At 38.3% G+C, this 26,035-nt stretch overlaps 2 protein-coding genes across 12 annotated transcripts in view; both read left to right on the top strand.

Moving 5' to 3' along the window:
- The window catches only part of RRBP1 (ribosome binding protein 1), a 101,607-nt gene extending 80,295 nt beyond the window's left edge, over positions 1 to 21,312 (top strand). For all 4 annotated transcript variants that reach the window (XM_039325878.1, XM_039325874.1, XM_039325876.1 and 1 more), the window contains exons 13-16: positions 4,199 to 4,291; positions 18,187 to 18,285; positions 18,414 to 18,557; positions 19,619 to 21,312. In XM_039325878.1, coding sequence (XP_039181812.1) covers positions 4,199 to 4,291; positions 18,187 to 18,285; positions 18,414 to 18,557; positions 19,619 to 19,660 — 378 coding nt within the window. In that variant the 3' untranslated portion in view covers positions 19,661 to 21,312. The remainder of the gene's footprint in view (positions 1 to 4,198; positions 4,292 to 18,186; positions 18,286 to 18,413; positions 18,558 to 19,618) is intronic.
- A 993-nt stretch (positions 21,313 to 22,305) lies between these two features.
- Positions 22,306 to 26,035, top strand: part of LOC120300198 — a 28,810-nt gene continuing 25,080 nt past the window's right edge. For 5 of the 8 annotated variants that reach the window (XM_039325888.1, XM_039325889.1, XM_039325886.1 and 2 more), the window contains exon 1: positions 22,324 to 22,403. Coding sequence is in view for 1 of the 8 variants with exons in the window: in XM_039325884.1 (XP_039181818.1) it covers positions 22,321 to 22,403 (83 nt within the window). In the remaining 7 variants the exon portion in view is untranslated. The other 3 variants (XM_039325884.1, XM_039325882.1, XM_039325881.1) reach the window with 3 other exon arrangements.

Here is a 26,035-nt window from a genome sequence, read left to right as displayed (position 1 = left end):
GGACAATTAACCAGTGGAAGAGCTTGCCTTCAGAAATTGTGAGCGCTCCATCACTGGAGGTTTTTAAGAAGAGACTGGAAAATCATTTGTCTGAGATGGTATAGGTCACAGGTCAGCAACTTGCAGCTACGGAGCCACATGTGGCTCTTTGAGCCTTCTCCTGCAGTTCCCAGCCTCCTCTGCCATTTGCAGAGAGAGAGAGAGACAGAGACGGAGAGAGGCACTTGTGCTTCCCTTCTCTCTCTCTCTCTCTCTCTCTCTCTCTCTCTCTCTCTCTCTCTCCCTATTTTCTGAAGAGCTGACAAGCTTATTGGGCAGGGCTCCTGCCTTGGCTGTGTCTTTGCAGGAAGCAGGAAGGGCAGGAGAGAGCCAGCCCAATAACAATGCGTGTCAGCTTGTTGGAGAATAGCTTGAAGCCAGCTTGCCAGGTAAGCAGAAGATTGGAGAGAGGGAGAGGGGAGGAGAAAGAGAGGGAGAGAAAGAGAGAGAGAGGAAAGACAGAAAGGGAGAGGGAGAGAGAAAGAGAGAGAAAGAGAGGGGGAGAGGAAAGAGAAAGAAAGAGAAAGAGAGAAAGAGGGGGGAGAGGAAAGAAAGGGAGAGAAAGAGGGAGAGAGAAAAAGAGGGAGAGAGAAAAAGAGAGAGGGAGAGAAAAAGAGGAAGAGAGAAAAAGAGAAAGAGACGGAGAGGAGAGAGGGAGAGAGAAAGAGAAAGAAAGAGGGGGAGAGGAAAGAGAGAGAGGGGGGAAAGAGAGAAAGAGAAAGAGAGAGAAAGAGAGAGAAAGAGAGAGGGAGAGGAAAGAGAAAGAGAGAGAGAGGGAGAGGAAAGAGAGAGAGAGAAACAGGAGAGAGAACTCATGCACAGCAGCCTCTATTTCTTTTTAATTAAACTCTTAAATCAAGCTCCCTCCCCTCGTGCGCACGTGCGCACACATGTTTTGCAGCTCCCAGTGTTTTCTTTTCTCTGGGAAACAGGTCCAAGTGGTTCTTTGAGTGTTTAAGGTTGCAGACCCCTGGTATAGGTTCTCCTGCTCAAGCAAGGGGCTGGACTAGAAGACCTTCAAAGTCTCTTCCAGATTCTGTTCTGTTCTATTTTTTTAATGTTTTATTGATTTTCTAATTTTACATTTAAGTATTTAAAAAGCAATGTGGCAGCTGAGTTAATCGATAATTCAATAACATACAAGTATCTTTTAGTACCAATCTCAAACTACCACATTAAATATTTCCTCTCTTTTCCCCTTAGTATTTACTGTCTTGTGTTTAAACTAATACAATTAATTCTCAATTAAATAAAAATAATATTCTTACATTTATCAATAATTTTTAGCTTACACATATCCAAATTATTTTAACATTCAGTCTTTATAGACAATCAATGTCCTAATTACTTTTTCCCAATTTTTAGTTTCCCATTAATGTTTAAATTTAACATTTAATATTTATAATTTCCAAGTTTTAAGTAGCCAAAGTTCCCTTTATCACAATTCATCACAAAGTCTAATATTCAGGATATACATCTTATCTATTTGAATATACTATTTCTCACCATCTTACATCATCTAATTAATAATACAGTATAACATTTTTATTTTCTATTAATTTCCAAATGTCTTAAATTTAGTAACCAAAATTTATCTTTTTTCAACATCAAATACTTTGTCTCTTTTTCTCTTAATGTCTACTATCTCATATTTAAGCTAGTACAGTTCTTATTATATAAGCTAAGTAAAAACATGTTTATTACATTTATCAATAGATTTTTAACTTATATATATCTTAATTACTTTTACATTCAACATTTGTAAACAAATCAATATTCAAATTTAACTTTTAATATTTATACTTCCAAGTTTTAAATGACCAAAGTTTTCTTTGTCTCAGTTCATGACAAAATCTAGTATTCAAAGTACACATCTTGTCTATTTGAGTATATTCTATTTTAATCCTCACTAATAAGTCAAAACCCCCAATTTTCTTCAGCCTTATTCTAGCTTGCTTTCTTTGCCAACTCACCTTCCATATCCATGCTTTTAAATCATCAAATAGATCTCCCTCTGTTATTATATATATATATTGTTTGAGATAAAAAAGGCCATCCAGTTGCCATTTTTTTGGAAGAACTAACAAATTGTCCCTCTATTTTTCCATCTCGACGTAGTTGTCCTGAAAAGTTTATCTTCCCTTCAATCTGTTCTTCTTCTTGATCCTCAGGTTTCTTCTGGTTTATATAGAAAGTCTTTTCCATTTTCAATGTTGTCAGTCCTTTTTCTGGGTTTTCCATTAACTGTGTTTGTTGATCAGTTGAATCTTCTAACATAGTATTTGATTGTTCCACTTCTTCTATTATATTCTGTGTAGTTGATTCTTTAGTTGTAATCCATGTTTGGGTTCTTATATCTAGGCCAGTGATGGTGAACCTTTTAGAGACCAAGTGCCCAAACTGCAACCCAAAACCCACTTATGTATCGTCGGGTGCCTGGTGGGTGTGGCCCATTGGGTGGGTGTGGCCAATTGGGTGGACGTGGCCCATTGGATGGGTGTGGCTGCAGTGGTAATGGCAGACTGGGTGGGACTAAAAAGTTCAATCAATCCATTCCAACTTTGCGAGATCTTTTTTTTTCCCGCGAGAAGTTGAAATTGATTGATTGGTTAAACCTTTTTTTTTTTTGCACATGGCAGCAGAGGCCTAAAGCGAAAAGGTTTTATAAAACCCAGCTGAAGCCCTAGGAGTGGGGCGATGGCATGCATGCCCACAGAGAGGGCTCTGCATGCCACCTGTGGCACATGTGCCATAGGTTCACTACCACGGATCTAGGCTAACATCTTGTTCTTTTCTGTAGCTTCTTATTTCATCAGTAGTTGTAAGAATAGTTTCATAAATTGCTTTCAACATAAGGAGAATCTGTTCCTGATCCTCATCCATGTTCTCTTAGTGATGTATTAAATTGAAAACTTTACAATCAGAAAATGAAAATAATTCTGCCACTGAGTATAGAACTCAGCTGGGCTTCTCACAGCTGATATCTGCCAAGGTTGCAAAAGTCTTATCTATAGTCTGGACTTCAAGCCAAGTCTCTTTTAGACAATAACAAGTTGTAATATCAGGTTTAGCCACAAGATGTCGCCCATACTGTTTAAGTTTTTTTTAAGTCCAAAATTTTTATAATTCTTTTTCCAATTTTACTTCTTTTTTGTAAGTAAAAACCCAAATCTTCAATAAGAATAAGAATTCTTTTAGTCCTCAAATTTTAGAAAGATAGAAATCCAGTTAGAATCAGGTTATTCTTTCAGCGTTTTAAACTCCCCTGGATAGTCAATCACCACTGTTTTTAGAGGATGGAATGGAATTTCCCTTCCCTCTCTCCACAGGGGAGAAAATACTTTGGGCAGCTTATACAGGTGGAAAAAATAGGATTGAAGAGAGGTTCAGATCTCACCCAGTCTCATCCGCGCTACTTTATAGGTGCCTGGTGGTAAGTTTGACTTCAGCTGTCTGAAGCCTAGTGACGGGCCATATTTCTATGGCCGGTCTTTTGTTTGCTGGTTTGGAGGACTGCCCCAGATCAAGCAGAAGGTCCACCACCCTCCTGCAATCAAGCGGGAGTCCCCTCCTTGCTTGTCGCCCTTACAGAGCGACTTTCGACCCTTTTCAGGGTCCCCCAGTGGTGCAAAATCAGATGTGGAAGATGGAGTTCGCCTTCCAGCATCCATGACGGCTGCATCAGCAAACCGGTAGTCCACTGTTCTATTCTATTCTGTTCTGTTCTGTTCTATTCACACAGAGAACCAGTTTGGTGCATTATACAAGATGGTGGGCTAGAAATCAGAAGACTTTTGAGTTTTAGGCCTCCCTGACTTTGGGCCAGTCTTTCAGCCCAATCTACCTCATAAAGTTGTTGTTCCAAGGAAATTAGGAGGCAGGAGAATATTTGCTGCCTTGAATTATATATAAAAAAGGCGGGGTAAAAAATCTACCAATAACTTGTTTTCTTCTGGACACACATGATCTACTACTATATGTTCTGTATTAGTGGAGTAAATATATTTTTTATTGTATCTACGTTCCCAAACTGGCTAAAATATTTCTGCTAAAGTTGGTAAGCAAGCCTACTTAACATGTGTCCCCAAACAATGATAGAATGAACCTATCTTAGTAAATGTCTTGTTTCTTCATCTTCATTTCTTCTTCAAAATCATAGGAAAGAATGCTCAAGGACTTGCAGAAGCGGTTGGTAGAGGAACAGCAGGTGTGGCAAGAGAAACTGGCTGTATCTGAAGAAGCCCTTGCAAAGGTATAATATGTGTGGTGTGCATGCATGCTTTATTATTGTGGTGCCACAAGAATTCTTCCTTTTTCAACCATTTGCATGAGAAGCCATTAAAAGATGTATCATTTAAATTAATGTCCAATTTTGTTACCATGAAGATTACTATATTTTATTTCTGCTTATGTCCTTACAAAGGTTTTGATAGCAACAGATATAAAATATCTTGCTGGCAAAGGAAGGCATCTATCTAATGCAGCGGTTCTCAACCTGTGGGTTGCGACCCCATTTGGGGTCGAACTACCATTTCACGGGGGTCGCCAAACAACGCGATCCGCCATTTTTTTCGTCAGCTGGCGCAGGGGGCGGTGCATGGGAGTGACGCCGCGCATGCGCGCCACACGGGGGCAGTGCCACGCATGCGCACTGCGCAGGGGACGGTGCCACACATGCGCACTACGCAAGGGGGCGGTGCATGGGGGCGCCGCGCAGCGGGGCGGCGCCACGCATGCGTGCCGCGCAGGGGGGCGCCACGCATACGTGCCGTGCAGGGGGTGGCGCCGCACATGCACGCCGCCTGCTTATGACCGGGGTCGCCGTATAAAAAGGTTGAGAACCACTGATCTAATGTATCTTCGCCTTGATAACTTTTGGCAACTTTGCTGCACTGAGCAAAACTTAATTTAATTACAAGAGGTCAATGACATATTAAATTCTTAGACATCATATTTTACTCAAATGGACCCAACAACTTGACCAGAAGGTGAGGAGAGCCCTATCAGAGGACAACTTTCAAAAAATCCGCTCAGCCTTTATATCAGTCAACCCTACTCAAGATTTACTAGAGCTATATAAAAACATAGTTCATAAGCTACAACCACTACTAGCACATGACCGAAACTTCTCAGCTAAGAGGCCCTGCATCGCCTTCAAACCATGGTTTGATAAGGATTGTGTAGAAGCCAAGAAAGCTCTTAGCTTGGCATATAAAGTGTACAAAAGTGAGACTGGAAATGGCAATAAAACAACTGTTAAACATGTACTCACAATCAAAAAACAATTTAAGCAATTGATTGAACTCAAGAAGAGACAAGACACAAGGTCTTCCTTGGAACAGCTTACTGAGGCAGCAAAACAAAAGAACTATTCTTTATTCTGGTGTCTAATAGCTTGCCACTCAGAAAGAATCTATACCACATTAGACTCCCATATACCTCCTACAACCTAGGAAGTTCACTTTCAGAGAATGAATGAAGACCCCTCCAACAAGATAATAAGGTATACAATGATGGATTTATTTGAGTGGCCTTCAGTTTCAGAGTCTGAAATTAAATCCCTCATTGGCCAACTCAGGACTAGGAAGCCTCCAGAAGCTGATTTCATTTCTGCTGAACTACTAAAGAACAATATGGAGTGATGGATACCAGTCTTGGTGGCGCTATTCATCTATATTGACTCCATTGGCCATGTCCCAGAGAATTGGAGCTTGGCAATTGTGGTCCCAATTTATAGAAAGGGAAAGAGAGACGACCCTGCCAATTATAGACCAAATAAGTCTACTAAATATAATCAGCAAACTCTATGCCAAACATCTCAAAGATAAATTAAAGGAATAGCTAAATCTTGAGAACTTGATTGCTGAAGAGCAAGCCAGGTTTAGAGGGGGGAGAAGCACCATAGATCAGAGCTTAGTTCTCCATCATTTGATTGAAAAATATGTATCAGATAGAACTGTATCATTATATTCAAATAACCGTGTTACCAGCACTTTTGGGTAGCTCCACAATGAAGTCCATGGAAATCTCTTTCCATGGTGCTGAAGGGGTTGCTACCAGTTGAAGTAGTCCTGGGTTCTTCCCTTGGTGCCGTTTCACTGCTGCACATCTGGGGCAGCTGGTTACGTAACTCTCAATATCTTTTTTGAGTGCTAGCAATAAATTGTCTCTTAATCAAGTGTGATGTTTTCACAAACCCAAAGTGGCTGGCGATTTTTGAATTGTGTCCAGCCTGCATCACCTTAATTCTCATTTCAGCCAGGAAATAGATTTTCTCCCCCACCCATGCTAGTCCATCCTTCATATTACATACATTTTTATGGTTGCAGTGCCACTCATCAGTTTCTAGTGCTGACTTGAATTTATGCAAACATTTCATTCACCGGAACTTTCCATTTTGATTTGGCCCTGGTGGTAACAGGAGCCGCTAATTCGTGAGGATATAAGAAGGGTTTAGTGATCTCACCTTTCTAGCTGTTATTTTGAGGTAACCTAGAAAGAGTGTCAGCTAAAAAATCCTTCCCTCCAGGGAGGTAGTGGATAGTAAAATTAAAACGGCGAAAATATTGAGACCACCTTTCCAGCTTGGGTGAAAGTTTCCTAAGAGTTTTCATTGCTTCTAGGTTCTTATGATCTGTCCGTACTTGGAACAGTATTTTATTCCCATCAAGAAAATGTCTCCAAGTTAGCAACGCCCACCGTACTGCATAGGCTTCCTTCTCCCAGGATGCCCACCTTTGCTCTATCTCTGAAAGTTTTTTGGAGGTGTAAGTGCATGGTTGTAACTCTCCCCCTTTGTTCGTCTGTAGTAATACAGCACTCACGGCTATGTCACTAGCATCTGCTTGTATTATAAAAGGTTGCTCTGGGTCTGGATGCTTCGACACTGGTTCCATAGATAAAAGGGTTTTTAGTTTTTCAAATGCTGCTTGGCACTCCCCCATCCAACTGATAGGTTTGCTAGGCTTTGGTTTATTCTCCCCTTTAGTTTTTAATAAATTTGTAATAGGAAGAGCAATTTGTGCGAATGAGGGAATAAACTGCCTGTAGAAGTTCGCAAACCCCAGACAACTTTGAATTTGTTTTTGAGTTTTAGGAGAAGCCCAGTCTAATACAGCTCTTACCTTTTCTGGGTCTATCTCTATTCCCTGGTCCGATATGTGATACTCCAAATAGTCAATGTGACTTTTGTGAAATTCACATTTTGATAATTTAGCATACAGTTTAGTGGAGCACAGTTTCTCGAATATAGCCCTGAATAGCTTAGTGTGTTTGTCTTGGGATTCTGTATATATGAGGATATCATCTAGATAAACTAGGACTCTTTTATAGAGGTGTTTACGTAAGATCTCCTTAGTTAGCTGCATAAAAACTGCAGGTGTGCCTTGTAATCTGAATAAGAGGATTCTAAATTGGAAGCATCACGGGGGGGCAATTAAATGTGGTCTTCCACTCGTCTCCTTCTCTAATTCTTATGTGGTAGTATGCTTCCCTTAAATCAGCTTTGAGAAAACTCTGCCCTTTGACAGGTGTGCTAGCATGTCCTTCATCCATGGTAATGGATATACATTTTCCACACAGACTGAGGCTTGTATAGTCTACGCAGAGACGAAAAAAACCATCTTTTTTTCCTCAGAATAATACAGGGGCTGCCACTCGAGGTTTGGTAGGTTCAACGAACCCTTGCTCTAAATTCTTATCTATAATTTTTTTTAATTCGTCCAGTTCCCTAGGGGTCATAGAGTACATTTTTGGCTTTGGTCACTTTGCCCCTGGGATGATTTCATTTGCGCAGTCTGTGGGTAGATGAGGGGGAAGTTTGTCTGCCCTCTGCTCATTAAATGCCTCAGCCAAATCTCCGTACTCCATTGGAAGGCTTTGCCTCTCTGGATCACTAAGGACTGCAGTAACTTCCGGTTTCGTTTCACCCCCTTTATCAAGATTGTTACAGGGGTTTAGAGTCTCTTTTTTCTGGAATCTCCCTTCCCTCCAATCCATCATGGGGTTCCAATTTTTTAACCATGTTAACCCCAAGACTAGTGGCCATTCCATTCCAGGGACCACAATAAAAGCTAGAGTTTCTGTGTGGTTTCCAAGATCAAGTGTAAGGGACTAGTGGCAAAGCTGGAAGGCATCCCCCTGCGACAGAATCATCCAATTGGTGAAATGTGATCAGAGTCTTTAGTCTCCTAAGGTGCACTCCCATTTTCCTAACTAGTTCTGGGCCAATCATGCACTGAGTGCAGCCTGAGTCTAATAAGGCAGCTAGTTTCATGGTCCTTCCGGTATTGGGGATAGACAGATTTACGGGCACCATTATTGGATCGATTGGCCCACTCACCAATGGGTCATCCTCTTCTTCATCTTCCATAGCTCCAGGATCCTCAAAATGCGGGGCCATAGCTCAACCTTCTCGGTTGCGATGGCAAGAGACGTTGATGGCTTCAGCAGCCCTCATGGCGGTCTCTTTAGGGTGTGGTGGGGTTCACGAGGGTCTACCAGCCGATTGACAATCTCCCCTCCTTGTACGTATCTTTGCCCGACATTGTGTGGCCCAATGCCCTTCTTTCTCACATTTAAAACAGGCAGTGCCGTGGGGTAAGATAGACAATGCTCATGTGGGTTCCCTTCGGTTTTTTGAGTGTGGGGTGAAATTTAACTTCACCAGGCAGTGTAAGTGCTTACGTTGATCAATTTCTATCTCTTTCACCAGCAGGCACCATTCATATAACCGTCCTGGGGCCCCACGGGCTACACAAGCTTTGTAGAGGTCCTCATTAAGTCCATCCTGGAAGCAGCTTACCAAGATGTCCTCTGGCCAATGAAGGCAGCTAGTTAACTCTCTAACTCTTCTGTATACTCTGCTACTGGTTGTCTGCCCTGCTTTACTGTTTTTATACGCTCCAGGGCTTTTTTATCAGCTAGTCAGTCCTCAAAGCATCTGCGGAGTGGAGTCATAAACTGATTAAAATTCCGCAATTCAGGTGTGTTACAGTTATAGAAGGTGACCATCCAGTCAGCGGCTACCCCTTCCAAGGCTAACATGACCGCCTGGATTTTCTCCACATCAGTAGGTAGCATTCCTCCGTAAATCTACATATATGTGAACACCCATGCAAGGAAGAAACCCAGTCGCTTTGGGTCCCTGTCAAATTTCGCCCGAATTGGGAGCATTTTTGCTTCTGCTGGCTGAAGCAGTCGCTCTCTAGCTGCCTGAATTTGACACCCCAAGTACTGAGCTGTTGTCTGGGCTGCTGTGGCCCCTCCCTCTCTGGTCGCCAATTCCTCAACCTCTGACTCTTCTCCCCCCGATTCTGCCTCAGATTTCCGGCTCTCCTCCAGTTGTAATTTGAATTCATCTAAGACTCTCCTTTCGTATTCCATTACTGCCTCCATAATTTCCTATTTTGATTTCTCCTTCACCTTCGGTCCTGGGGGGGTAGGGCTGGACCCCTTCTTCTTTCTCCTCCCCCCTCAGTTCAGGATAACATTGGAGTCTTTCTCCTCCCAACCTTTGGATTTACCAACTCCAAGGGACCACCTGGCTTGGTCCCCTATATTGGATGGCCCAGCCTCTTCCATCTCCCTGGAGAGGCCGTCTTCACCCTTTGATCATTGGAGGTCTCCGGACCATTGCTATGAAGGGAGCTCCTCCATATGTGCAATAGTTGTGGCTTCCCCGGTAGCGCAGTTGTGTCTCTGGGTTGAACATCATGCAAACCTCGCCTTCTGTAACGACCCACTTCAGCTGTCCTCCCAAGAATTCAAACTCTTGAGCAATCACTGCTTCAAACAGGATTCTTTTATTTGGGGACCAGTAACAGTGGGGGATCAAGGCTAGATCTGAGGTAAAAGTTTGTTAACAACGCATAAACTGTAAAACCCCTCCCACCAAAGCTGCACAGGGATTTGAATTGTGTCCAATCAGCTAGTGTCTCAGGGCGATCAGTCGTTGCTTTTGGCACGTGACTTCCTGGCTTCGCTGACATCCGGCTCATCGTAATCATCTTCGGAGAGCTACCATACCCCTCCCCATGGTAATTAGGAAAAGAAACAGAAAAAATATAAACATGCAAGTAACACTGTGCTTCCCCCTTTGTCTGAGATAAAAAGTGAAAGACTGTTTATAGCTATACTTGTTGACATTGGCTAAAAACTAAATAGACATTATTCGGGGAAAAGAAAAGAAAAAGAGAACATTTTAGATCCAAGAAAAGACTGGAGGAGATAGGTTTGCCTCACAAAAGCTGATTCCTGATTACGCTTTGGATATAAGTTTAAGACTGTGAGCCACAAAATGAGTACATCTAATATTCCAGACTTGCAAAGAAAACCTCTTTGGCGCCCTCTGTTGGACAGTCCAACAACTCAGAGTTCTATTGGCACATTGCTACAGCGTGACAAAGCAAGCACGGCCCAAGATGAAACACAGGCCTCTTTAAAATTAATTCAAGAAATTTTGCAGAGAAACCATGAAGAAACACAAAGTAAACTAGAGAAAGTAAGCAAAGAAATTACGAATATAAAGGCACAATTTGAAGCTCAAAATCAAAAGATCATAAAAAATGAACAGAAAATTCAGGAAATGGAAAATAAAACTGAAGACATTGACAAAAAGGTGGAAATATTATTGCAAAAGAATGAAAGACTGGAACAAACAAATCAAGAGCTAGAACAAGCTATGGCAATGGTAGAAATGAGAAAAGCGGAACATTATTCCTGAAGATAGTGAAGAAAATATAGAAATGGTGATTATTGAGCTGTTGGCAGAACTTTTAAATGCAGACCAAGCAGACATTCAGAATGAGACGGATCAAATATTCCATATGAATTCAAGCTATGCAAGAAAAAACAAATTACCAAGAGAAGTGCATGTGAGGTTCATGAAGAAATCAACAAGAGATGAAGTACTGAGAAAAGTGAGAGAAGAACCCTTACAATATAAAAATAAAGAAATTGTGGTCCTAAAACAGATACCCAAGAGAGTAAGGGATACCCGGAGACACTACTATTTTCTAACTACAAAATTGATTGCCAAAGGCATAAATTTCAGATGGCCAGAAGACATTTTAGTAAACTGGAATAATACGAGATATCGACTGGACTCAATTTGGAAAGCAGAGGATTTTGAAGTAAGAAATAGAGTAATTTTGGATGAAGGATTGCATCAACAACAAGAGGATAAGCAGATGGGAGAGACGGTCCAAAGAGCAATGGCAGAAGCAGAGCAACAGAAGGAGAAAGGTGAACAAACAGGTGAAGGAGAAGGAACTGCCAGAGAACAAAGGACTACAAGATCGACTAGACCAAAATACAAGTAATGAAAGAGGAAACAGAGAAAAAAATGATTTTTTTCGGTAAACGTAAATGGGCTAAACTCCCCAATAAAAAGAAATAAAATTTTTAGGAAACTTCAGAAATTAAATATAGATATAATCTGTTTATAAGAGACACACATAAAAAAACATAAATTGTTGGAATACCCAAAAGTGGGGAAGCTTCATTATACATCAGCGCAACAAAAGAAATGAAGGGTGGCGATATACGTTAAAGAGACAATAGACTCTAAATTAATATATTCAGATGAAGAAGGAAGAATTGTAATGGTTGAAATATATTTACACCAAAAACAAATATTGTTAGTGGCAATTTATGCTCCAAATGATAGTCAAGAACAATTTTATCAAAGATTACACAGGAAATTAATAGAAATGGAATACCAAAATATTTGTTTAATAGGAGACTTTAATGCGATAGTAGATGGAACAATGGATTACAAAAAATAGCAAAACAGAAAAACCCGTAAGAAGAAGACTACCCAAGACATTCTTTGATATGGCAGAAGAAATTGGAATACAAGATGTCTGGAGAGAAACCAATCCTCAAAATTGACAATATACCCTTTACTCAAATAGCCATAAATCTTGGTCAAGAATTGACATCATTTGGATGACTTCTGAATTAAAGATCGATATACAGGTAATTGAGACAGAAATAGGCACATGGGCAGATCATAACCCTCTAAAAGCGACATGGAAAGGAATACAAAAAAACCCAAGATGGATTTTAAATCAATCTATACTAAAAGACAAAGAATTCATAGAGTTGGCGAAAAGAGAAATGAAATTTTTCTTTAAAAAAAATAAAGAAGAAGATAAATCACTACAAAATGTATGGGATACAGCTAAAGTGTATTTTAGAGGTATAGCTATAACGTACATGGAAAAGAAAAATAAACACAGAAGACAACAATGTTTATTATTAAAAGAAAAATTTAGAAAGTTAGAGATAGAATTACAAGAAAATCCACAGAAAAAGACTTTGAAAAGAGAAATGGAAATAATAAAACATAAGCTGAATTTGTTGGACTCAGAAGAATTGGCGGAACAAATAAAGAGAGCAAAACAAAATTTCTTCGAAAATGCCAATAAGCCAGGAAAATGGCTAGCTTATAAGCTCAAAAAACAGAAAGAGAAGAAAATAATACATAATTTAGTAGATGGGAAAGGTTGTTTACAATTTAAAAAGGAAGAAATAAAAAAGATAATTAAGAAATATTATAAGGAATTGTATGGCAAAGAAGAGGCTGCAAGAGAGAGAATTGTTCAATATCTAGAAGAAAGTAAATTACCAAAAATTCCAGGGACATTCAAAACTATGTTAGAAGAAAGAATAACAATGATGGAGATATTAGAGGCTATAAAATGACAAAAGAATGGGAAAACACCAGGCTCAGATGGGCTACCGGCAGAACTTTATAAAAATCTATAAGATACATTAAGTGAACCACTGAAAGATGTTTGTAATGGACTATTGTTAGAGGCCAAACTTCCAAATACATGGATAGAAGCAAATATTACTTTGATACCAAAAGAAGATTCAGACTTGACGTATATTAAGAACTATAGACCGATTTCATTACTCAATGTGGATTACAAAATTTTTACTTCAATAATGGCAGAGAGATTGAAAAAATACTTAGTTGAATTTATACACGTAGATCAAAAAGGCTTTTTACCGAAGAGACAAATTCAAAACAATTTAAGGGTGATAATGGATGTATTAGAATATTATGAATTACATCCAGGAAAACAATTAGCATTAATGTTTTTAGATGCCCAAAAAGCGTTTGATGTTTCCTGGCAATTTATGGTTCAACAATTACAAATAATGGATTTTGGAAAGAATTTTATAAATATGATAAAAACAATGTATAGCAACCAGACAGCAAAAGTGATATATATTTAAAAATTCCAGGGTGGTTATCAACGATGGAGGCATTTATACATCCGAACTTGGTAGACTTTGAAAAATATGGACATATAAAGATATTCTAGATATTGATGGGAAATTAAAATCTAAACAAGAACTGGAAAATCAGGGAATTAACTTGTCCTGGTGGGCACATTTACAGATACAAAGTAGATATGAAAAAGATGTAAAAATGTATGGATTTTATAAAGCTCAAACTGTGCTTGATAAGATTTTGTTAACCTCAGATGAGAAATTAATCAAGAAAATGTATAACTTTTTGTTAATTTTGGATATGGAAAGTGAACAAGTGAAAGAAACAATGACAAGATGGGCAAAAAAAATTGGCTATAATATAGAATTAGAAAAATGGTAAATGTTATGGGAGAGAAATTACAAATTAACAATGTCAACCTCATACAAAGAAAATCTGTATAAAATGTTTTATAGATGGCACCTGCCACCAACAAGATTAGCAAAAATGTTTAAAAATATGTCAGATAGATGTTGGAAATGTAAACATAACATAGGCACGTATTATCACATTTGGTGGACATGTGGTAAGGCAAAGGCCTATTGGAGAAAGATACATATGTGGTTAGAAAAAATATTGGGTGAACAAGTAGATTTTAAACCTGAACTTTTTTTACTAGGTATTATGCCTGAAAAGACTAATAAGCAGAAATTATATTTAATCTTACACATTACTACAGCAGCGAGAATAATTTTTGCACAATACTGAAAGAATAAAGGATTGCCATCAGAAGAAGAAATAATCAGGAAAATATTGGAATGTGCAGAGATGGACAGATTAACTATGAGGTTGAAAGATAAAGAAGATACAGACTACTATCAAATTTGGAACCTATTTTGTTCTTGGCTAGAGGAAAGAATGTAGGATTAGGAATTGAACTTGTATTAGCATAGCAAACTCCAGACAACTTGTTGATTGGAAAAATTAACATATGTTGATGAAAAAAACCCAATAAAATCTTTACTAAAAAAAACCAAAAACACTGGGCTTCCCACTCCCGCAACAGAATGGCAGGTCCCAAAAACGGAAGGACAGAAGAAAGGTAAGTAAAATAGGGAACTGTTTGGGACCTGACCACCTTACTTTTTTTTATAACAAGTTTTATTAATTTTTTCATTTTTTACAACAGAGTGCTTAGGAAACAACGTGGAGATGGGGTAATCAATTATCCAAAGTTAAAATCATACATATACAAGTCAGGTTAACTCCTTAAAGATTCCCTCTCTATTTCCCTCCATTAATATAACATATTCAAATTAATACATTTCTGAATAAAATTCAATCAATCCATAAAATTTATCAATAACATTTTACCTATACAAGTCCAAGTCCTGTTTTTAAGCTTTACTAAATTCCAATTACCATATTCCAATTTAGCCTTAATTAAACGTATTGTTTACACTTTGGGTATCCCTAATTTCCCTCATTTCATAACATAATAATTATAATATCTAAAATAAACAACTTATTCCAACAGTTACCTTCTACATTTCCAAAATATATTCTAATTCTTATTCTCATGTCTTCATTTACTAATAACGTATCTTCCATTGTCACAATCCATTTCCTTGTTTTCATTCCATTACAAAATGGTTATCATATCTAGAATAAATATATTATCCCCCCCAAAATACCTTCTTACACTATTTCACACATATATTTTATTTCTTGTCTTAATAGCTCCTCATTTAAAACCTTTTTCATTTCACAATTCCAAACTATAATCTAACCAATAATTTCATCTCAATTATAAATCTAAATCCTAAACATTAAATCAGTCCAAAAACCTTTACTTTTCATCTCAGTTAGTATTAATTCAGTCCATATCTCTAAAAAAAAACCTTTTTTACCCATCAAGTAAAGATTTAAATCCCATTTTTAAATCTAACTCTGGCTTTCTTTTTGTGCCAGCCAGGCTTCCATAAGAGAGCCTCTATATCAACAAATCTCAATGTTTTGTTAGACATGTTTATCATCAATTCAATCTGGTCGTATTCCTGTTCTCCTTCATCACTATCATCTGAATAGCGTAATCCATTTTATCCAGTGTTGTAGTTAGTTGATTGTTCAAATTATCATAGTTCTGATACTCAGTAGACTGTACATAGGATTGTGTAAAATCCTCTTTGATGGTGATAGATTCCTCTTCTGTTATTTTTTGACTTATAGAATAGTCAGTTGGAGTCTGGAAATCAGTTTGAAATTTTGGGGCAAGGGCTTTTTCATAGTTAAGTTGTGAATAAGATTCTTCCATCTCATTATGTTGCACATAATGTTGGGCATAGGCCTTTGATGTTGATCTATTCCTCAGTTTATAGTTCTGGAAAATCATCTTTAGTTTTCATCATAGAGTGAATTTGCTCAGTAACTTCCAAGATTTTTTCCAATATGAGATTGTAGTCAAGCTGTGGGTAAGTTCCCTCCATTTCCATAGTGAAATAATCCTCTAGTCTTTTAATGGAGGCTATGTTTAATAACAATCAGCCCATATCCACCTCCACACAGCTGTTTCAAATTCTTTATCTTTTCCCTTTTTTGATAATTTGAAGGTCAAACTCAGCCTCAAAATAAAAAAGAAAGTACAATTGTAATGTCAAACTTTGCCACAAGATGTCCCCAGTAGACATTATATCTTTTTCCAGTTACCTAAGGTTTTACCAATTAAAAGAGTAAAAAAAGTAAAAAAACCAATATTGTCCAGTTTAATAGGTTCGTAAAAGGGACGTTGTCTTACCTGAACGCCTTTTCTCAGCATAACGATGTAGAATCCACTGGTGGGTAATCTCAGTCTTCCTGCTCAGTTGAGACTAAGTCAGAAATATGCCACGCCTCCTTCTGGGCTGGACCACTCCAGTTTTTGACCAAGGCAAAGCAAAACATGACAAAGTCCTATGCGTTGGCTCCTCCTACTCTGACACAGGCCCAGACAGCCTTTAAGGGTGGGTGTGGATTCTACATCATCATTAACCTAATCTAGTGTTCAGATTCCTTGCCTACTCTAGAGGAATGGTTTCTTATTTATCAGAAATGGCAAAAATTTCGGCTTATCTGAAAGACCGTTCACAAGAGAGATATAATTCTGTGTGGAAAAGATGGGTAAATTTTGTACAGAATAAATATGGGATTAGAAAGTATTATTTAGCTTTTGAATAATTTATAGCTTAATGTGGCTATGGTTGGATTTGTTGTTTTTAATATACTGGAGTTAAAGTACTTTTAATTTTTTGGGATGTATGTATGGTTGATTGATGTTCATTTAATTTGTATGGGTTTTTTTGGTTTTTTTAACCCTGAATTCAGCTCTGGGAAGGAGGGGGGAGGGTTATGGGGGGTGGGAGGGGGGGATGTATTTTATTTTAAAAAGTTTATAAAATTTTCAATAAAAAAAAAGTAGGGAAATAATAATTCCAAGGGCTTTTCACAGGGAGATAGTTAGGGTAAAGAGAGGAAAGGTCTCACCCGGATCTTCCACGGTGGTTCTTTAATGCTTAGATGTTATTCTGACTTCGGCTGGTGCAGCTGAGTGATCGGCCATGTTAATGGCTGATCTTTTCTCCGTCGGCCCAAAGGAGCTGCCTCAGACAGCAGAAGGTGCTGCCACACTCTCTGCAGTCGACGAGAGTCCTCCTCAGTGGTGGTTGACCCTGTCCAGGGTCTACTGGCGGAGAGAAACCGGCCGGCGAAGAGAGAAGACTCTCCACACGACTACCAGCACCGCAAACCGGAACCGGAAGTCTGACCACCTTACTTTTCACCACTCTTGGGGCCCAGTGTTCAAGTCTGTCAAGATTCTTGTCTTAAGTGTATCTTCTAAAGTGTTGACTATTCCCCCAGCTTGGTGTCATCTGCAAATTTGATGAGTTCTCCTTCTAGCTCATCTAAATCATTTATGAAGATGTTGAAGAATACTGGGCTTTAGACAGAACCTTGAGCTACCCCGCTGCATATTTCCCTCCATTTAGATATAGCTCTATTAAGGACTACCCGCTGGGTGCAGTTAGTCAGCCAGTTGTGAATCCATCTGCTCTGTTGATGCTATCTGTCCCACATTTTTCTATCTTACCAAGAAGTAGGCTGTGATCTACTTGTCAAATGTCTTACTGAAGTTGAAGTAAACAATTTGCATAGCATTTCCCTTATCCATTAAGTCACTTTGTAAAAGAAGGCAATTGGGTTTGTTTGGCAATTTCTGTTTTTGACGAACCCATGCTAGATTCTAGCAATAGCTTTGCTTGTTTCTAGATGTTCACAGATGTTGCTTGTCTTTTCCAGGACCTTTTCCAGTATTGATGTAATGCTGGTTGGTCTATAGTTTTCTGGATCTTTTATAGTCCCCCGGTAGTGCCTCAGTGCTCCAGGAATTTCGAAAAATATGATTCAGTGATTCTGAGATCACATTTGCCAGCTCCCTCAGAACTCTGGGGTATAATCCATCTAGTCCTGGTATTTAAATTCATCTAGAGTTGATAGGTGTTTTCTTACCATTTGCTTATTTTGACTTGTATTTCTATTCTGTCTTTTATGGTACTGCTTTTGATAGGCTGAAATATTTTTTCCTTTTGTGTAAAGACAAAAGAATAAATTAAGCAATTCCACTTTCTCACTCTGTTACATACTTGCCATCATCTCTCATTAGTGAAGCGATCTTTTTCTTGTTTTTATATACATATCATACATTAAATAGTTAAACATAAGAATTTCAATTTACTAAATCTAACTTTCAGTGTACATTAGTCAGTGGTATTCTGGAACTGGGAGGAAGGGAGGGAGGACGGAAGGAAGGCAGGAAGGAAGGATCATAAAATGTTATTTCTGATTTTCAAAGTACTTGGAATTAACTTCTCATAATTTTGAAACTTTAGACTCAAGATTTGGTGTACAGCTTGCAAGCTGAATTGGAGAAACTAAGATGTGATAGGAAAGACTCTGCTTATATAAAAAAGGAAATTCTCCAACTTCAGGTAAAACTTCTAAATCTATATAATTACTAGGCAGATATGCAAGAATTTATCCCCATATTCAAGTGTTTTGGAAATATTTAGCTTCTTTTTGTCCCATGAATAAAATCTAGTTTTATCATCCATTGTAGGAGACATTGGATAATGAAAAGAAGTTAACAAAGGATTTGGGATGTGCAATCACCAAACTAAAAGAGCTTTTGAAGGTCACCCAAGAACAGCTGTCCAAGGAAAGAGAAGCAGTGATGAAATTACAAGAACAGCTTCAAAACAGGGTACTTGAATGTTTTCTTTTTTATTATACCAAAGTTCATTTACCCACATTAAGATGGCCTGAATGGTGGAGTTTATACCATCAGTGGTTTTCTTTGTAAAGTAGAGGGAATAAAGAACTGTAATTGATCGATAGTCTATGGTCTGTTTTTCTTCTTACATCCTTAACATTTTGTGTAATGATAATGGGATGAAGATGTATTATAAAAATACTGAGAAATAAAATTATATTTGAATCCTTTACTTCTGTAATCTTAACTTAAATCTGGTTCAATCCCCTTGAAGCAGGGTTTAAGCATAATTCAAGAGGGATCTAATCAAATTTATAATACGTACCCTTTCTCTAGCTACCATTCTATATGAACACTTTCATAAACTATCAAAGGAAAAACAATTTTAATTGTAAAATTAGTTACATATGTGTACATGGGCATGTAATTTGTGCAGTTGTGAGGACCTTTCAACACTCCCCAAAGTTGGCATCTAACATTTATGCTGAGCCAATTATTTATGTTTAACATCAACAGCTACAGAATTAAAATAATTTAATATAAATAGTTCTGATTAGGCACACACAGTAAAATAATGAAGTAATACAAATGACCCAACTGAAATGAGACTAGACATGTCTTGGGGAGATTAATAGTAACTAAAAATAAGTCCCCCTTTTCCTCCAACTTGTAGAACTTTTTCTTCTCTCTCTCCCTTTCTGTTTATGAAAGGAATAAAGAAATATTCCAGCCCTTTTACCTCCAGCCCAGATGATTTTGTGTGATAAATGCAATTATGCCTTGACTGACCTCTAAGAGACCCGGCCTCAGTGATGCTCCAAAAATGCTTTCTTCTTGTCCAAGCCTATTACAATTGTCTCAAAGATAACAGAGGTAGTTTTATAGTAGCCTCAACATTTCTTCCTCATAATGGAGTTGCAACCTGTATCGGGCTCTTGGATTCTCTCCCCTGCTTCCAGGTTTAAGACTTTTTAAAAAACCATTTTCCTGTAATTCTTAGAAAAGAATTCTGAGACTGTCTATCCAGTAACCTAATTTTCATTCTGTTTCAGGAAGAAAATGAAGGCATTGCCAAAGAAGGTACATCTGTTTGACAGATCAAGAATCTAGGATGTGCACTTTATCAGACTTAAATGTTTTTATATATTTCTAAAGTACACACTTATTTACTGTAAAGAGAAATAAATAAGACAATAGCGACCAGAAACTATTTTCAAAAGAAATAAAAAGTCTATAAATATAGCGTTTCTGTTATGAAAATTTTTCTTTTGTAAAATATGCTTGTTTCCTTCTCTTTCTGAAGGGAGATTATCTGCATTAAAATATTTCTTAATATCCGGAGAGAAAGAATCCTTAGACTGAACATCCTGATTTCTTCATTTGTGTAAGGGTTCACCCATGGATAAACCAGCTCCGCATAGCAAACTCTTCTATTTCTGGGAAGAACCATAGTTTCTTTCTTTCTTTTCTCCTTTGCAGCTACTTTCTTTCATTTCTTGCCTTATCTACCAATTTATGCCCTTGCAACAGCACTCATTAACGTCTTTAATTCACAAATAATTATCTGAGGAGAAAAAAATGTCCTTTTTGGATAAATAAAATATGCTGTTAGTTAAATACCTACAGAGCAGTGATTATCTTCTATTACCTACTCTCATTGCACTACCTTTCATTACAAATGTGCTTCAGATAGATCTGCTTTGATGTTTTTCAGTTACATTAAATTGATCTCTTTAGAAGGGAATAATGCTGTGATTGTCACAGTTCTATAACAGAAAATTTTACAGAGACAGAATTGACTTTATCTTGGTTTATAGTCATGATTCATATACTTTATTAAGAATACTTGAAGAAGCGTCTTAAAATTGGTGCTGACTAGCAGTGAAAAACTGTGAGAATATGAGAAAATGAGAAATAGCCAGAATTGATTAGTAATGAGAAAATGACACACATAGCTGAAAAGTGTAATATACACGGATACTGCAGAGTAGCCTTTTCCAACCGGGCATTCTCCATTTGTGTTGGAATTGCCACTTCTGATATTCCCAGTGAGGATAGCCAAAACATGGGATCACATCAGGTTGGAGAAGTCTACTTCAGAGTAGGCATATTTTAAAATATTAAACTGAAAATGTTTTACTTTTATCCGAAGACATAATTTTACATAAAATTACATGTTATTTCATGAAATAGTAATTTCATCTTCATACATTAAACATATACAATATCCTTCAATCTGTAATACTGGGGAAGTACCTAGTTACTCAGCAGAGAATGTTCCTCTAGTATATTTGACATTCATTATGCTTATGGGAAAAACTGTCCAACTTTATGAAGAATGTGATGGTTGAACATAAAGTGGAATAAAATAGAATAACATAGAATAAAATGAAGAATAAAGTAGAATAACAATAATGATGAAAAAAATCATTATTCAAGTAAAATGATGTGTCTGCATAATTCCTGGAAGAAAGCTGTGTTAACAAAAGCTGTGTTAACTGATCTAATGCATATTTAGAAACATTGTATAAAGTAAAACTGCCTTAATTGTATTCCCATGAGAAATGAACCTAACATGTGAAAAACTAACTGAATGATATACAATGTAGATTCCATGTGTGCTCCCTTTGTTCCTGAGAAATGGAGAGCTATACAGATTGGAGTTTGGAACTGTCCCCCTGTTCAGAATTGCTTGTCTCTATTGCTTCTGAACCTTTGCGTAAATAAACCTCTCTGTTACACCCTTTGGAATTCGTAAAAGTCCTTTCGTTTTCCACAAGAAACAGGTTTCAAAGTATTAACCAGTTTTTATGTACATGGTTAGAGAAAGAGCTGTCCAATGTTCACATCAAACTGTTAATCAAGATGTACTGATTCACACTCTGCTAAGACAACGTACAGACATTGCTAAGTTAAAAAAGCAAATTTATTTCTACTTCCCTTGATTTCTCAGGGAGGCATCTCTGGGCACTACTGCATCAAGCCTGATGAGACCACAGCTCACAGAAGCAAAATCTACAAATTGCCGGGGCTGTGTTTAGGCTTGATTTTTTTTTAATTACTTTCAGAACAGAAATATATTTTCTGTTTTGTATTTTATTTCAGAGAAATGCACATTATCTATGCGAGCCCTGTGGTATAGTAGCTAATGTACCAACCAGCAGTTCAATCAACCTATTTCAGAACACTCTAATTTGGAAAATATCAATCATTCTTCTTTCTATCCTGAATTTTGCATTTGAAGGTATATGATTTTTATCACCTTGGACAGCATATGTTCTATGACTGAATGTGTTCTCTGGGTCCAAATGCGGCCCGTTATTTCTCCTCTTTTCTACTTCGATTCCTTAAGAGATAGGGCCCTGTAAAACATTTGATCGTACTGTATAACGCTGTTTCCAGCAGTCTGCTTGATGGCACCATGATCTCCAATCTTCATTTCATGCAAACGCTCTCTCCGTTCTTCCCTTCAACAAAAAGCACCGCATTGTGATGCAAAACACTCTCGGCAACCCAGGCAATACAGTCTGAAGAAACTCCTGGAATACTGTATTGGGCAGCTTGTCATGTTTTTGAAGAAAGGCGTCATTGCCTGCAATTTAGCTCCACTGTCTAAATTAATTTCAAGCAACGTCCCAAAGGCGTTCCGCTTTCATTTCCGCTTCGGATAAACAAAATAAAAGGAGATTATTCGTACGACTCTCGGTTTTAGGACAGCGACGGAAGTAGAACAGTGATCAATTTCCTGTGTCCGATGGACAAATCAGGACCCAGTGACGCCCCAAGAGGTGGCGCCTGCCTTCTCTTCCGTTGCGAGCTGCTCCCGGGATTCCACAGGTGGCCGGGCGTTCTGGTTAGGGAGGGCGGCTCCTCGGCTTTGGAGACGAAGTGGTTGGGGGTGGGAGGGAGGGGACGCATTCGTCTGTTTTTTATCTTTCGCTCAACTCCTGGCCATGATTCATGATATTTACAGCTGCCCAGGGCCTTATGTAATTGTAGGGTAAGCCTGGGGGAAGGGAATTATTGGGAGGAGCTGCGGGAAGGCGTTTGTGGACGAAGAAAGTAGCGATGTTCTCTCTCCCACCCCTCCCCCGGTGCTAAAAAGAGTAGTGGAAGGAATTTGGGTGTACCCGGGAAATAGCATTATCGGCGGGATCTAGGCGGATCTTTGGAAGGAGTCTGTCTTTTAAACCGCTCTGTAGTGCCCTTACTGGAACGGAGGTTTGTTTCTCCAGGAAAGCTAACTAGTATTAGAAAGCACAGGGAGCGGTAGCTTCTGTTCCTTTCACAGCGAAGAACCGGAAAACGTTTCTTCCAAGATTTGGAATCACAGTAGAAAAATAACTAAATTTTGAATTTTTCGACATATGGTAAACGCCAAGAGAAATACAAACAGGTTAAATGGATTTTCGGTCTGGCCAACAAAATCCAATGTTATGTATACTAACTAAAAGCATTAATATATATCCATTATGTGTGCACAAGATAGAGATCTTAGCAGGACCGTTATTTTGTTCTTGGAACCCATCCTTGCATCTCCAGAGTTATTCTTTGCATGTTTGGGAATCATTATTTTAGCTTGAGTATTATTTTTGTATTTCTAACATCAGTGGTTCATGTCCCACTGGATGTTATTGGATCTGAAGTGGTTGTTACTAAACCAGATATTTATTTTGTGATGCACTCTCAGATATACTGGTAGTACTACTAGGTTTAACAGTGGTTTTAGTCCCAGGGCTAACATTCTTCTTTTCACGCCAATCCCAGTATTGTAAGCAAAATATGTCATGATCTTGTTAAGCAGATTTTCTTTAAATTAGCATGAGAAATAATAATTTTCAATGGCAGAATTCTAAAATGCTATCTGAACATAAAATTAGTAAACAAATGCAAAACATCAGCTTAAGAACCTTTAAACTTGAGGGCTATCTATTATGGATGCCTACTGCTTGTAAAGAGAATTATCCCATCTCCTTTCTGAGGTGAAGTAGATTCAGTCTTCTAATACATATATGTTGAAAGGAAAAAATGACCAGTGAAAGATTGAAGAGGCCCATCTTCTTTCATCTCCCTTACCTGTATATACCAAATGTTTGTGATGACCTATAAACAATTGCTGAGGAGTATAAATGGGATGTGCTGTTGCATTTGTTGACATCTGGCTCACAGGTTGGAAAAAAACTTCCAATTCTAAATATATTTCTTGATAGATCAGAAAATTGGGGACCTGATTTCACTGTTCTTTATCTGCATTGAAAATTCCCTAAAGGGCTCCATTGCTACCAAGTTATATATAAAAGGTGGGATTAATAATGTATGCTATACATAAAAAGAGATAAAGTAGATTGGCTGAGTAGTTTGCTTATTGTTATGTGAAAGATATCTCTATTGGACAATCTGGGACTGAAAAGATCTTAGTGTAAGAGCAAGCTGATCTTAATGGTGGGCAAATCTAAAACTAATAAATTTCTAGCTTTCCAGCATCTGCCAATGGCTTCTTACTATATGGCAATGGAAAAGTATAGTACACATGGCAGGAGGAACCATAAGCCAAGACATTCACAATCTCCATTGGGAACAGCTCAGTATATAATGATGAAGGAAAAAGAAACTAAGGTCTATGAACATAGGGTTGAAGAAACTGAATACTGTATTTAATATTGAGAAGACAAAGGGGGATGTGATAGCATTCTTCATTTTAAAAGCAAGATCTGTTTTATATTTGTTCAGATAGCAGGGTATGGGAAAAGTTTTAAGTTACAGAAGGGAAGAGTTCAACTGAATGCTGAAACATCCCTAACAATAAGATCAGTTTGACAATGCAAACAATTCCAGGGAGGTGGTGGGATTCCCTTTGTTGGATCTTTTCAGATAGATGCTGAGAGGACATCTATCGTGGATACTTTAATTTAGATTTTGTACATAATAGGGTGCTGGGCTCAATAGTTTCCATCTATGTAATACAATCATACAGAAGTTGTTTTAAAGGGATAAAATTACTTGAAAAGGGAGAATGGGGGAGAAAGTATGTATATATGCTTATTCATTAGACTTAAAGGGTGCATCCATTGCAAATGACTCTGAGCAAGATATATCCCAATCTTCATAGGTTATGTTAAAAATACAAACAAAAACAAAGCATAGTGATATAGATTCTTATTAAGTATTATGGATGATTGAACACCGTTAAAGGGTAATCCTTTAACTCAAAATCTAAAACTTAACATGAAATTATTTCAAACTATATCATTGAATTGACTTACAAAAATGAGAAATCCTTTTAATGCTATCATTTTCCAGTGATGACTGAAAATTCTGAAATGTGCTTACTGGAAAGATACATCCATACATTTTTGTGCAACAAAAAATCTTTTATTGATCTAAAAACTAATATCTTAAGATTAGAACTTCTTATATTATAAGGGCAGTATCAAAAACATACTTAATACATTGGTGTTATGTCGCAAATTATGGAGATATATTCAGATTAACGTATTTTAAAATTCAGGTTCTTACTACTAAGTGATTTATTTTCATAATAGGGCCTGTTCTTCATTTGGATTGCCAGTAAAATAGCTTCTGTGCAGGTGTAGGAAACAAAAGTACAGTTACTTAGCTATACAAAGCAGAGCTGCTTTGATGTGATATATAAGGTCTATTTTTATTTATTTGAAGTATTTAGAACCCAAAGCTATCCAGTTTTGTAGAATGTAATGTTCTTTTTTTGGGGGGGGGTTTGTTCTGTGATGGAATGGCACCTACAAAAGCAGTGGAGATTAATTTTGGCAGTACAGAACTTTCTGTAGGAGGAGGCAGTAAATTTCATCAGAGAGAAGCCCAAATTAAGAGATTCTGCAGTCGTGAGCTGGAGGGGGGAGGGACAAAGAGGTTTAGGATAATCACATCCTAGAACAGTGGTGGCGAACCTATGGCATGCATGCCAGTGGCGGCACTCAGAGCTCTCTCTGTGGGCACGCACACTGTCGCCCGAGCCCACCCTCCTCATCAGCAGCCCCCCCAAAGGACAGTTGCCCCCAGGCACAGCCCATGCGGAGCAGCATAGCCAAGGACATGGCAGCTGGGCAGCAAGGACAAGACTCCGCCCTCACGCCCCATCACATGGAGATGGTGCTGCGGGGTGCAGGCAGAGGGCGTGGCTGCCATGGCGCTGCAGGGCCGCCTGGGCATCTGTTGCAGCGGGTTGTGGAGGCGGGTGGCCCTGCGGGCAGGCAGGGCAGGGGCGGAGCAGGGAGCAGAGTGGTGGTGGTGGGTGAGGGGCAGGGTGGATTTTGGGCACTCAGTCTCTAAAAGGTTCACCGTCACTATCCTAGAATCTCGAGTAGGTTAGAAGGTTATAGTTTCAATATGGCAAGTTTCTACAGTCCATTAGATGCAAGCAAATAAAGGATTGGATTTACTGTGTCATTCTTGGGCTTGGGTCTGATAGCTGCTGCTGTTTGGAAAAAAAA

This window comes from Crotalus tigris, unplaced genomic scaffold, assembly GCF_016545835.1.
Source record: "Crotalus tigris isolate CLP2741 ecotype Arizona unplaced genomic scaffold, ASM1654583v1 scf7180000024339.11422700, whole genome shotgun sequence".
Lineage (NCBI taxonomy): Eukaryota > Metazoa > Chordata > Lepidosauria > Squamata > Viperidae > Crotalus > Crotalus tigris.
This window is presented reverse-complemented; position numbering and strand designations above follow the sequence as displayed.